The sequence below is a fragment of the Corvus kubaryi genome, unplaced genomic scaffold (genome assembly GCF_017639235.1).
Source record: "Corvus kubaryi isolate FWS band 111438036 unplaced genomic scaffold, C.kubaryi_AGA036_p1.0 37382, whole genome shotgun sequence".
In the NCBI taxonomy this organism is placed as follows: domain Eukaryota; kingdom Metazoa; phylum Chordata; class Aves; order Passeriformes; family Corvidae; genus Corvus; species Corvus kubaryi.
In genome coordinates, this window is record NW_024581124.1 from 906,584 (window position 1) to 920,513 (window position 13,930).

General features: G+C 41.0%; 2 protein-coding genes across 6 annotated transcripts in view; both read left to right on the forward strand.

Moving 5' to 3' along the window:
* Positions 1 to 10,359, forward strand: part of LOC121667812 (septin-2) — a 35,405-nt gene extending 25,046 nt beyond the window's left edge. Inside the window, exons 12-14 of one of the 3 annotated variants that reach the window (XR_006017161.1) lie at positions 2,891 to 2,984; positions 6,360 to 6,402; positions 9,578 to 10,359. Coding sequence is in view for 2 of the 3 variants with exons in the window: in XM_042034888.1 (XP_041890822.1) it covers positions 2,891 to 2,959 (69 nt within the window). In the remaining variant the exon portion in view is untranslated. The remainder of the gene's footprint in view (positions 1 to 2,890; positions 2,985 to 6,359; positions 6,403 to 9,577) is intronic. The other 2 variants (XM_042034888.1, XM_042034889.1) reach the window with 2 other exon arrangements.
* Positions 10,360 to 13,233: 2,874 nt separating this feature from the next.
* The window catches only part of SEPTIN5 (septin 5), a 39,515-nt gene continuing 38,818 nt past the window's right edge, over positions 13,234 to 13,930 (forward strand). The window contains exons 1-2 of one of the 3 annotated variants that reach the window (XM_042034895.1): positions 13,234 to 13,322; positions 13,456 to 13,466. Coding sequence is in view for 2 of the 3 variants with exons in the window: in XM_042034896.1 (XP_041890830.1) it covers positions 13,280 to 13,322; positions 13,410 to 13,466 (100 nt within the window). In the remaining variant the exon portion in view is untranslated. Of the gene's footprint in view, positions 13,323 to 13,409; positions 13,467 to 13,930 lie in introns of all 3 variants that reach the window. The other 2 variants (XM_042034894.1, XM_042034896.1) reach the window with 2 other exon arrangements.

The following is a 13,930-nucleotide window of genomic DNA, read 5'->3' on the forward strand; positions in this document are numbered from 1 at the left end:
TGTATGGTTCACTTTTAGCTCTGTAACCTTAGCTCTCGTTTTAAATGTTTGTTTCCTTTCTGTTTTGCTGCAGTAGTTACATGATAGTTTGAACTAAATTGTAGACCTGGCGTAAGTAAACTAAGGGGCATTTATACCAAGGTTTCGTTTATTCTTTTGCCTTTTGTTATCTGAGAATTCACAGGAATTATTTGTTTTAACAGATTTCCAAACATTGTTTGCTAGCTTCCTTTTCATTATGTGCATTTGGCCCTATGCTGTCATGTTGTAGCATCCGTCCTTTAGGGGATGAACACAAATATATCAATGCTGCTCTTGCAAGTGAGAGGACTTGCTGCTGAGCAAGATCAAAGTCATTTTCTGCCCTTGATGCTTGCAGTCCCCAACAGCTAAGGGAACGCAGATGTTGACGTGACATCAATTTCAGTCTTTGGTGTGATTTTTTAATTACATTTGCCTTTATTAAGAGCAGAGGTTTTTTTCTGTCTATTCAGTAGATCCAGTAAGGTGAACACGAGCTGGTTTTGGTTTGTATTGTAATGTGGAGGAACAGCTCTTGTGTCCTGTCCTCTACTCGAAGAGGAATTGTTGAAGAGACTGGCATGGTTACCACTTGAGCACAATACAGCTTGATTCTCTTTTTTTCATTTTACAGCAATGTGCCTAGTTTTTTTCACGGACCTCTTGCCTGCAAGTTTTTCTGCTGAATTATTCTAAAATAGCTTCAGAAACTTGCTATTACTTACCTAATGGAAAAGAATGAGACTTCACCAGTAGGTCTCAAAAACACCACATGAGAATGGAAAAGGAAAATCTTTTACAATCTTAACATTAGAGCAGAGTAGGTATCCTGGGATTTTTGTGCTACCTTATATTTGTGTCATATGCAGCATCTGATTTATTTTTTGCTATGGCCATATTTTTATCAGTTAAGAAAATGCAATTCTCAATGCTATATTTAAGTCTTAAAATATGATGTTGGCTATTAGCAGAATTCTGCATTTGAGCAATCACTGTAATACATGTGCAGCAGCATTTCCCCCTGTGATTACTGAATGGTTTCTATTTTGGGAATGTTTCATGGCTCAGCTTGGAGTGCTCTTGGGAAAGCTCAAGTAGGAGAGCTTCCAAAAAGCTAGTTTTATTCTGATGGTAAATCTGCAGAGAGGCAATTCAAAGGACCAGGTGTCTTACATTTTACAAGTTGATCTTTGAAGCTTACTTTTTTCTTGTATCATGAAATCAATGCAACACTCATTTTGGGAACTTTCTGCTTTTTTTTTCCTCCTTCCTGCAATGTTATGCCATCTTCTTGATCAGAAGCTTTTTGTTTTAAGTATTTAGCAGAAAGATGTCGATGGATTTATAATAATCCTCACAGACTTAGCTGTATCTCATGCTGTTCCTGCGTGACTCTCCTTTTGTTGGAGGGCATCTCTGCAGCAGCCACAGCAACTTGAATTAGCCTCTCCTGAACCCTGTGCTGCTGCAGCAGGAGGATAAGTACATAAGCCAGCTAGTTTTGGGCAAGCTCTGTTACTGCTGGCTGTGCTGCAATCTTTTTTACTCTTTAGTTAATCTTCAGTATTTTACTCTTTCCTAAATATGTATCTGAGAGCAGGCAAGGAAAAGTGATACAGGCACCTGCAGTTAATTTTTTTTTGTTCTGTGATGTTTCTTTCTTTCCATTTGGTGGTGTGGTTTTTTTTGTTTTGTTTTTTTTTAACGAAACAACAGCTCAACACCACATGCATTTACTCAAGCATTTGTCTCAGGTTCTTTTGTACTGAACCTGGTGGAGTAGCGACTATCAGAATAGTTAATGTGGCTGACTGGATGAAAATACAGTATAATTGTTTAGACATAGTGCTTTTTCAGTTTGTTTCCCCCCTGAAAATAAATGAAAGGAGTTTTCTACATAATTTAAAAGAAAAGAGAACTTGCTATACAAGCCTCAGGTTTTTACAAGATCTCTGGTTTGAGAGGGACTCAAAGGTTATACAATGTGCATGGAAATAGCAGAGTATTTCCTTTCCACCTTGTAAAATGGGGCACTTGTAGTTCTGTATGTGGAGCTTCCCCACCTGCATTTGGAAGGAAGTACCCAGTCATTTGTAAAGCAAATTAGAGGTATTTGCATGTATACTTCGAAAATCTATATTAGTGTTCTTTCCTCTTTCTTAGAACATTTGTTCCAATTAATTTTTTTTTTTTTTGAAAAAACAACGAGCAACAAAGCATTATATATAACTGGCCTTTTATGAGATGGAAACTAACTTTTAAGTGTTAAAAGAAAATGCCTTAAGAAAACAGTTATTTCCAGGAAAAGTCATTGTTTAGATGTAAAAAGTATTGGTGCTTAGTATGTTTAGTCTGGCTTTCCAAATTTTATAAACATCTATTTCTCTTTTGAAATAGTTTTTAAATCTTGTCTTCATGTTTGGCTGTTAGTGCTTCTAAAAGTGTGCAGAGTTCCCTGATAGTCACAGGATGAGTGCTCCTACATGATACTGTGCTTTGAGCACCTGTATCAGAACAAAGCTGCTTTAGCTCACTCAGGTATAGCTCTGTGCATGCTTTCCTTATTATGGATTAAATGCTGATTCACAAGTCTGCAAACGTAGCTGGCTTCAAAAGATTTGGATTCTGTTGCTTAATTTTCATTATAAGTATTCTTACAAATCTTTTGTGAAAGTTAGATGGACTGAATTGAAGAATATGAGATGGGAAAAACCGAAGTATTCAGTTATGTGAATTACTGAAAGTTTCCAGTTTGTGAAGATGAAAATAGGATCTGTGTCCTACCATGGAAGAAAAAGTTTTAAGGTTTCCTGGATTTTTGGGCTTCTCATGAAATTGTTGTAAACATTTGGGTGTCTTTCTCTTCCAGCTGCGCCGCATGCAGGAGATGATTGCCCAGATGCAAGCCCAGATGAGGATGAAGCCTGGTGATGATTAAGGTGCTTAACGTCTGGATGCATCAGGTATTGCTTTTCTGACTTGTTTTCACCTCTTACATAAGATTTTGGCAGTGATTGTTGTTAAGTTTGCACTTTGGACTTGCATTTACAGTACTTAACAGGAAATAAAAGTGATGTCATGAGCAGACTAGAAAAGGTATATGTCAATGTTACCTTTCCAGCTGTTTTTAAGAACTGTAAATCCTTCTCTTCAGTGCCTTATTTTTGGATCATCAGGCTTTGCTTCTGTTAGCAGAAGCTGCTCAGAAAGTTAATTTGATATGTAAACAAAAGTTAGAGTGGTTTGGGGTATGTAGGCTGCTGAGTTTTCAACAGTTTTCTCAAAGAGCCAGACAATTTTGGTCAGGTGTGCTGAATACAGACTCCCTTGATGATAAGTATGATGTATTAGGGGGGATCAGAGTGAGTGAAGAAAAAAATTTGTGTAGCACATACTCATTCTTTCTTCCGGTAGAATTCATCCTCTAAACGCAAGAACAAAAAATGGACGGATATGAGGAGTCCTGTTGCTTAATACTTCAGTTTAATACTCTAGTTGTGATTGCTGGTCTTGTGGAATGTAAAGCTTGAATAAAATGGATTATGTTATCCCTTATGACCTTGTGTCAGCTGCCAACATTCCAAGCCTAAAATAAGGAGATTTTTTGTTGCCTTTATTTGAACCTTCAGTCTTCCTGTTTACATAAAAAGAAGAAAAAAATAATTAAGAAATAAACTTATTCACTGGATTCTCACTTAAGCAGAAGTTGATGGTTTTACTGGTATGTGCACTGTTATCTTTGAGTGAAGTACTTAAGGGGAAATAAGTAACTCAGTCTCAGGTTTCTTACTGTCACAGTTTCAACTGTGGCAGATAGAGGAGTCTTCACATCATGTCTTCCAACTTCCATACTAAGATATGTTTTCCCAGAGCTGGAAGTCTAAACACTGAGGCTGACCACATGGTGTATGTGATAGCAGTGTCTGACAGAAAGCTCTCATTCCCTGCACAGGAGCTGGTCATTTTGCAGCCTGTTCAATATTGTTAAATATTATAGTTGGAATTGAAAGTTCCAAGTTTTCACAGTGACTTTGTTGTCATATGGTCAAATTCTGACTACTTGTGGAAATGGTTATTTGATGCAGGAAAGTGTTCTTAGTGTAAATTATTGTTACTGTTTTTTGCTAAGGAGCTCAGTTCTTTGTAGGAGTTAGAAATCATGTTTAATTACATGGCACTTTAAAACTGATAGTAAGAAAAAACCACCATAAACCTAACCTTGTCCACAGTTGCTGGCAGAGCACAGGATGGCAAGGGGTACAAATATATTCAAAGTTCTTTCTCCAGTTCCTAAATGCTTTGAAATCAGTATCTGAGGGCTAATGGGATGTAGTATTCCCACTAATGGTTAGCCAGAAATGGCCCCAGATCCCCTGTGTTTCGCAGCTTCTGGCAGTACTGGATATGGCCTTTAGAAAAAGGAACTGGAGCATGGTTTGTCCCAGGCTGAATTTGCAGCCATGGCTACGTAAGTAAACAGAGTTTGAGCATGCTCATGTGTGTCCAAGGGAAATGTTCTTCTGTAGATACTTCACACTGCTAATCTGGAGTGCAGCTTGGACCACTCTGTGTGTTAAGGAGACTTTGCAGATTTAACTGAGTGTTCCCATGATCTTGTTGTGATTTGAACTAAATCTTGAGGTCACGTTTATTGGCCTGAAATACTGAGCATGGATGAGATATTTTGAGAAGGATTTGAATGAGATCCTCATACATGGAGGTCCTGCTGTTATTTTGGAATTTGCTAAGATACATTTCTGATGCTGCTGTGGAAATCATGTTTGACAGGTTATTTCAGGAAAGACTTTTGAACTTTGGGTTTTGTTACCCTTGAGAGAGAGAGAGTGAGAGATAGATTGATTTTTAGTGTAGTTTGTTGGCCAGTATGCACAGTCAGAACTGCAGATGCAGTTGTATGGTTCTGGCAGCATAATGAAGGGAATCCTAATCCAGATCTTAGCCGTAGGGAAGTTTCTCTCATGCATGTTAACTGACTTTGCAGCTTAGGAGGAGTGATGAGTTCAACCTCCACCATTCCCATCATGATGTATTTTATTGACCTCACTATTTCTAGAGAAACCAGGAAGCTTGTAATTAACACAGTGGTTAACAGAACCAAACTGCCAACAAATTTAAATATAGTTGGTATTAATCTTTTTGTTCTATCAGAGTTTATCTTGAGCATCTCTCAGGTTCTAGTTTTACAAGAACTTTAAAGAATCACCTGTGCTACTGAAAGCACAGTCTCTCCTCCCATTGCTCTTTTGCACCCTTACTTTGTGCTGAGAAAAATATGTGACTTTATAAACACAGAGTTTATGTAAAAATTAATATTTTCACTCTTTTTATTTTGGGTACATACCTACTTTTTGTGTTTTCTTCAAAAGTCCATTAAAATATTTTCCCCTACATAAAGCACAGATACAAAGATGTTTTCAGGTATTTTGGGAAAAGAGGAGTGGGGTATAGTATGAAGACTTTCATAGGTAGGAGCTGGAGAATAAACAGTAGGGTAATGAAATGTGTTAATATCCAAATATGTGAAATACCCACTTCTGATTTCAGATGTATTTTGGGGTGGGAAGGAGATTGCTGAATGCTTTGGGGTGTTCTGGGAGGAGCATTGCATAATGATTAAGAAGTGCTAAATTCAAATCCTTGCCAAAAAGACTGACAAGTCTGTGTTACCAGAAACTGCTGCACCGATGGGATGACTGGAAGGTCTGGTTTGCCTGATCCCTTTTGAATAGGGCCATCTTTAAAGGTTTTATGGAAAGAGCAAAAGGAGAGTTTACTTCAAGCAGTTTCCTTTTCTTTCAAGGCTGGAGTAAGAGAAGAATAAGGGGAGTGACAAAGGCATAGATTAGACGTAGATGAAGGTTTCCAAAGAGGGTGGACAGATTTCTTGCCGTGAAGTAGAATCCTGAAAGGGAATGAAGATGAATGCTGGTGGAGACTGGGTTAGAGGTAGGAAAGGAAGATGATTTTGGCACACTGGTCATTCCTGTTTCCGGCTGCAGTTTCTGACAAAAGCCTGTGAGAACAGATGATGGTGATTAAGATCTTTTGAGTGCAGCCCTAACAAAGGTGTGTTGAGCTACACTTTTGTCTCTTTCCTCTAAACATTTAATAGCTTCTGTGTGCAACCAGTGCAGGTGGAGCAGGCAATGAGAGCACAGCTAGACACCAGGATATTCTTAGAATAAGTAGTAACAATTTTTTACCCTGACTTTTGATATACTCTCCTTACTAATCTTCCTTAGATTTTTTTTTTCCCCTTGTAAAACACAAGATACTGCTGTAAAGTGTAGGAGCTTATTGGTTCTTATATTTGACAGTTCACACAAAGGATTGAAGAGGAAGATGGAAGGGTGGAGTAAGGTACCAAAACCTAAAACAGGTTTAGTTTTATTTGGGTGCTCAAATATGAAATGCTTTTGAAATAAGCCTCTGTAGTAACTCCAACAGCACATTTACTAATTTCTGAACTTTACCATCTCAGATGAGCAATTACTATGAAAAGCTGGAATAATTGTACCAAGTGAAATGGTTATTAGTTGATGTTTCTTCCCTTTGCTTCTCTGTTTCTCACAGCGTATCTCTTTGCAATCTGTTTTCCTCTTGCTATTCTAACAAATCTGGTTTGTCTGTCTTCACTCAGTTTCAAGATCATACTGGGACAAATCAGTAACAGAAGCCAGGCTGTGGAACGCTAATATAGCCATCTGGAAATGTAGTTATAGTTAGGGAAGTATATTCAGACAAAAAAGAAACCCAAGCATCTTGCACTTAAAATATCTGTAGCATGTTGAAAATTCTTTTAGTATAGCTTGTGATTTCCACAAGTATTTTAAAGCCTCCTGAGCACATTAACACTGTTCTGGTTCTTGCTAAGAACAGTGCTAAAGACACCAAACAGCTTCTTCTTTCTACCAATGAATTGACATCATTTAACAGAACAACACAAAGCATTGCCATAGCAACCAGCCTTCTAAAATGATGCTGCTGAATACTGAATTGATCTGATGAGAAATGTCATTTGAGGCAGCAGAAATGATGATGTAGTTTTTTGGCAGCTGAAATTGAGAGCCTAGAGAATGTGAAGCTTGGGCAAATTTGTAGTATTTGGAACATCTGCCTGGCACTGCCAGTGGATGTTTCTCTGGCTAGAAGCTAGACCAGGAGAGTGCTGTCAGTGTCCAGCTCTCCTCAGCTCTTCTGACTCTGGAGTTGTTCAGCAAATCCTGCATTGATGGGCTGGCACAAGCTTTTTCACCCTTAGAGAACAGACTTCAGCTGGAAATTGTATGGTATAATGGGGAACCTGAAAATGTGTCAGGGCCACTTTTTGCCAAGAAACAGAGGAACGTTTCTGATAGTTTTGAAGCTTAGATCCTGGTATGTAGATGTGCTTCTGTGGTTATCAACCCTATTAACATATTTAACTGATGAGCATTGGAAATCAGTTCAAAGGTCAGTTTTGTAACTTACTGTGAACTCAGCTGATGATGATTGCTGTGGGGAAGTATGAGGTCTTGCTACAGAGTAGCAAAGGAAAGGGAGGGAGCAAACTTGAAGCAGTGAAGTCAACAGAGGGTGACTGAAACAGCAGAAAACCAAAATGTTTGGGGTGTGGTGACAAAATGAGTCAAAACCTACAGCAGGGCGCTGGTATCATCCAGTACTCCTCTGCCTTTTGGAAAGATGCCATTTCTCAAAGTTCTTGCTCACGAAGGGACACACAAAGGGCTGTAGTTATAACATTAAATGAGTGCTATTTGAAGAAAAACAACTGAGGTGAGAAAGTGCAGCTGCTTATAAAGCAAATTTCTCTCATTGGGAATTCAGAAGTGAACACATAGAGGTGTCAAGTCGCCCTGCATTGCAGTGGTGTTCTTGGAAGAGCTGAGGGGGAGGCAAACCCATTTCCTTTACAAGGTTTTCAAAATCTTTACAAATACAGGATTCTGAGCTATGTGACCACATGATCAGGGTGCAAGTGTATGCAGTACTTGCTAGTTATGCTACTTACTGAGAGAGTTCTGTTTTAATGGCACACTGGAGAAATGCCCTCTTTGTTAAATGATGGTATGAACTCCCATTGCAGATGGAGGCATTTGTTAACTCTGTGTGTTCGTGAAATGAGCACGGGGGACTATAAGGCTGGTCTAGTAAAGCTGGAGGTCAAACTTGTCAAGAGTAGTATCAACCTAATTGTATCATAAAATACTGCCTTACAAGGAGATGAGGAAGAAAGAGCTGTGAGATGAATCCACATTAGAACTACACGAACATACTTTGCCCAAGTGTGTTCTATGAGCTTATAAAATGTGGGTATCGTGGAGCTAATGCTGCTAACATTGGTGCACAGCTGTGCTTAGAACCCAAGCCGACATGTTTATTGGAAATTCCAGTCCTTTTGTGAGTCTGAAACATGAGTTACGGTTTCTTCTTGAGGTATCTTCTGTAACAGATTAGAGTTGGGCAGGCACTGGCAGAAATCAAGTTTCTCTTTCAAATTTGAAGTAGCAGTGTAGCACAAGAGGTTAATTTTGAATTTGAATATTTAATTTGCTTAGCAATTTATGGACTCTAGCTTTAAAGCCTTATTGCTAGCTTGCTTGTTTTAGTTGTTATTAGAGGTGATGGGCTCTTTAAAATAAGAAGAAATTGTGTATTGAACAGAATTCCCACAATGAGAATGGCAAAGAGCAAAGCATGTTGCTCCTTAACCCCACTGTAGTCTGGATGAGTGTTACACTGTATTTTACAAGTAAGTTGGCACAACGGTGTTTTTTAGGATGTTTCTATTTTTCCATCCAGATGAGCATTTAGATTAAGCTATTTTTTTCTGTCAGGAATGAGTATTTTTGGGACTGAAGAATTTGAGGTGTTTCCCCTGAGTTCCAAATCGGACGCAACTTCTTAAGCAGGATCCAACTTTCAGGGAAAGCTGGGATTCTGCTTTCTTTGTAGCAGCCTTTTTGATTGGCAAGTAACTGTAGAAATACCCAAAACTGACAGTTATTTTTGAAATTACAGACCAGTATCCCTTCTTTTTCAGGCACAGGAACAGTGCTGTATGAATGCTTGAAAAAATGTCTGCTTTCCTGCTTTACCTTAGCAGTGTTGGTGTATGATGTCGAACTTGCTGCCTACTGCTAGCCCTGTTTAGCTGAGTTGTTTGTTTCCCTCAGCAGCAATAATGCTTCACAGAACAGGCCAAGGTCGATGTGTTGTGTGCAGGACTGTTGAGAGGAGCTGTAAGGGCTTCTTGTGTTCTTGCAGGCTGAGGGGGGGTTTAGGTGCCTAAGAAACTATGTAGCTAAAAATAAGTTCTCATTTATAAGCTCTTATTAGACATTTGTGATAAATATTTGGGTCCAAACTGCTCAGCTGATCTAGTTGTAATGCAGGTCCCTGTGATGCAGAAACTGAAACTCCCTATTCCCTGGATTATGCTGCTTTGCTCGGAGGGGCTCCAACTGCCCCCAATGCTCTGACAGTGCCAAGAGTTTGTCCGTTCTAATGCTCTGTTTTCCACTTTTGTTCCCAGCAGCATACGGTTCTCTAAGTGGATGGGTGCTCTCTTTTCTTTGCCCAAAAGCTGGATGCCACAGACCAAGACCTGCGTTAAAACAAACACAAAGTCTGAAGATCGTGTTGTAAAACTGCTTGGTTTATATACTCAATGTTATTCAACTTATAGTGTATCTCTTTTGATTCTTTTGGTAACACTGTCTTCATACTTACCTATGTGGTTTTATTATCCTTCCTATACCTTTTTATTCAGAAACTGCCAAGAGTACACTGTGTGGACTAGTCATTGTGGTGGGTTTAAGGAATTAATCATTTATCTGCTAGGTTGTTCTGAACGGTTTCGTGGTTAATACTAAGACTTTGTGGCCTGTTTACAGTAAACGTTTGTGTGTTTGCACAGTATTATAACTTTCACCTGCCATTTTAGGTTATTATGTATCATATCCGTTTTTCAGAACTTCCTCTGTGCTTTTGTTGCATTTGAAGCTTCTTCTCTGGTGATTTGCATTTGTGTGATGTATGAGAAAATGTACAAAAACGCCCATGATTCACCAGTGATTCGAAAAAGCTGACTTTTCTAAATCGCCGTGCCTTAACACACCATGAACACTCCACACACCAACAACTTGCGTGGATGCCTCTGGAGGTTTGGCTTCAGGTCTCAAGTTTTGATGGCAAAAATTTGTCACAGGCATTTCTATCTGTCAGCTGAGCGATGGCATGTACTGAATTTTTATATATACCATAGCACTACTTTTCATTGAAGTTTTGTAATAAATTGTATGAATGTGGAAAATGCTGATTTTCTTTTTGGGGTGTTTTTTGTTATTTTATTTTATTTTGCCTTTTCAAGCTAATGTATGAAATGCTGTAATGGTGTTGTGCACAGTGCATATTCAGAGGAATTGTGATGTTTACCCTGGGATATGAAGGTGTTTTCTAAAATTTGTCTACCTGCAAACTGCTTTGATTTCATTTTAAAACAGCTTTAAAAGTGTTTTACCTATAAGTTAGGTAGCAAAACTTCACATCCGCTTTTTTTCCAAAGTTCATTAGGCATCTACTGATGTCTTTAGGTGGGTGAATATCTTTGAAAATCTGATCACACACCTTCAGTTCATGAATGTTGCTATTTCCTTTATGTCATTGCTGAGTTATAGCTCTCTTCTGCATGCTTTTGTAGTCTTGTGTGTTTTATATATGCACAAGTGTAAATTACTTTCCAAATATGGGATTGAGACACTTTGTCTTCTGTCCTAAATTGAGGTGTCTTTCATGTAATGATTACGCCTAATTTTGCTGTCTAGCAATGAGTGTTTAATCAGGATTCACAGATGATTGGCATCACAGGGATGCATATTTGGCTTGTTTGGAGTTGAATTGCATAAAATGGACGTTACATTATTACTTCAGTGGCTGCTATAACAAAGTTGAAAGAAGAAATGGAGTGACAGATTTGCATTCACACAAATTTTCTACTGTTTTTATGAAGATTTGAATTTAACCATGTCTGTCCAGAGGGCCGAGGTGAGAGATTTAATGGCAAACTTTCATGATTTGTTTGCTGTTATATGCACCTTTCTTGTTGTTTTTCTTCCAGGATTTTGTATCATATTTTGTAAGCCTGTTAATTATGTGCTGTCCGTTTGTGCTTCTGAAAGTCAGGATAGCCACACCCCTCCTGAGAAGCCCAGACTTCAGTTGGAGATGTTAGTTACAAGCTGGATTAGCTCTCTGAGCAAAGGTGGCATGAAAGCTTCATCTTTCTAAGCCAGCTAGGACAATGGGGAAGCAGACTATCAAAAGCATCTAGTCTTTAATTTTATTAAAAACAGGGGGTTTTTTCTCTCTCTTTAAAGCAAGGTGCCTAAAGTCACTGTCACAGTTCTTGTCTGGGAAGCCTCAGTGAAAAGATTTTTACTAGGGGATACTGAGTACCAATTGATAGTCTGTACTTTCTTTGGGTTGTGGATTCCAGATGGAGCATTTTGGCTCAAAATTTGAGATCTATTTCAATAATTGTCCAAGAAGGGCTTGCAGAGCTGCTGATTCCATATGTGAGTACTTTCCTTTCAATGTAGGGGTTTTTTTTTATGCTTTCTGTCACTTCTTTGATGTTGACTGATGTTAGTTTTCAGTTACATTTGAACTTGGTTTTGCTAAAATACTTAACAGTTTACTGGGAGAATATATAGTTGTTAAGCCAAGTCTTTGTATTGTGGAGCTCTCTGGATAGAGGACACTGGTTAGAGCCTACTTTCTGGCTTTGCATTTCAACTCCCATAGGTGTTGGCAGTGCCAGGGCCTTGGAAGACAAGTCCTTTTCTCTGAATTTCATCCTGGCCTTCTCCAGACTGACATTTTCCAGCACTGGGACAAAGTGCCCACATGTAACTTTTTTAATGACTGTTCAGCAGGATCAAAGAGCATTTGACTGCAATCCTTTCAGCCTTCATTAGTTTTAAAACACTGTGGCAGATATAAAACAACTCATGAAAGGCTGATTGGTTTGTTGGTGCCTTTAATTGTGGTGCAGAGTCTCTAATGGTCTGTGGCTCTCTCGCATTTAAAAACAAGGAAATTTGCTGACAATTACCTGATTTATTTTTTTCTTATGCTTTGAATCAATGGCTGAAAGTGAACTCGGGATGAGCTAATGTGGTTTTAAAATGTCTGTGCCTTGGAAGTGTCTCCTTGTTTTGTTATGAGGGATGTTTTGATTTGAGAAGGTGGAAGAAATGCCAAGGTAAATGCTGTGATGACTACAAGGATTTGAAAAGTCGGTATTGTGGCATCGGTGTCAGATTTGTTCCCAGGCAGGGCAGTCCCCTTTAGTTATGCAGCCATCACCCTGCCAAGCTTATCCTGTCCTGTATTCAGAGGAGTTTCAGGTCTGATAATTTGCCTGTCCTTGAAATGGGGAAGGCATGACCCCTCCCTGCAGCCATGAAGTCAGGGGAAGGATCTGGGTGTCCTTAGTCTTCACATCCCATTCTCCTTCCTTCTCTACCGTTGAGTTTTCTATGAGCTGTTCTCATGTTATGTGCAACTGCTGCTTTTCATTTAAGTTCTCTCTTGCCTTGTCTTAAAGAGTTATGCTGACAGCTTTTACCTAAAATAACTTTCCATATAACCTCTTTAATTTTTTTTAATGGGAACGGAGCACATATTCCTGCTCCACACAGCATGGTTGCAGTATGATTCAGGACTTCCCACTGTATTTTGAGATGCTAAATCTGGAAACACATTTCCTATTTATTCCATTTGTGTTTGGGTTTTGTATTTTTTTAAAATACTGTATTCCTCCTTCTCGCCGCTGTTTTTCTGTTCGAGAGCAGGGACTGCTGCCTTTTATAGTGTTTAAACCTTCAGGGAGGTGTAGCCTGCCCGGGTCCGGGTGGCTGCGGGGGGACTATTCCTGCACATCACCGCGGCCCGGGGCTGCGTTCGCCAGCCGCTGGCACGGGGCGGGGCTGGAGGGGGGATCGCTCCGGTGCTCCTGCCGGCGGGTCCCGCTGCCCTGCCCGGCTCCCGCAGCCCCCGGCCCGGCTGTCACCCTCCGGGGGCGGGCCCGGGGCGGGCTCGGCTCCCGGGATTGGCGGCCCCGGGCGGCCCCGGCCCCTCGGCGGCGGCGCGGGGCGGCCCCACCGCTCGCACTCCCTCAGTCCCCCACCCACCCTCGCACACACGGGCTCGGCTGTCGCTCCGGGGAGGCATCATGAGCACGGGCATGCGGTACAAGAGCAAGCTGGTGAACCCAGGTGAGGCGGCGGGGACGCGCGGCCGCTCCGCCCCGCGGCCCGGCGCGTCCCTCTCGCCTCACTCTCTCTCCTTTTCTCTCCCCGCTGCCGGTCCCCGCCGCGGGCATCCCGTCCTGGCCGCGCCGCCCCGCAGAGGAGAAGCAGGTAGGTGGGCTCCCGCCGGGCACGGCTCTCCGCGGGGATGCGGCAGCTACCTGGGCACAGCGGCGGCTTGGCTGCATTCATCCGGGAAATAGGCGCTTTGCCTGCCGCATCCCCCCGGGTTTTGGCTTGGGTTTCTTTTTTGTCGCTGCCTTTGGGTGTGTCGAGCGGGTTCAGATGGAGAAAGGCAGCGCGGGACTGGCAGAGGCGTTTGGGTATTGGGAGCACGTCTCCCATCCGTCTGCCCTCCGCAGCACAGATGCGCAGACACAGCCCCGGTCCCTGCCGCTCCTTGGTGCTGCAGCCGATCGGCACCTCGCAGGCGGCCAGGATTTGGGTGTTAGGGAACATCTGCTTTGCTTTGCGAAGCTAATAGCTATTTGGAGACATGCCTTTGAGTCCTGGAGAGAGAGGAGGGGTGATGCAATCAGATGACATCGACAGGTTTTTTTGTTTATTTGGTACTT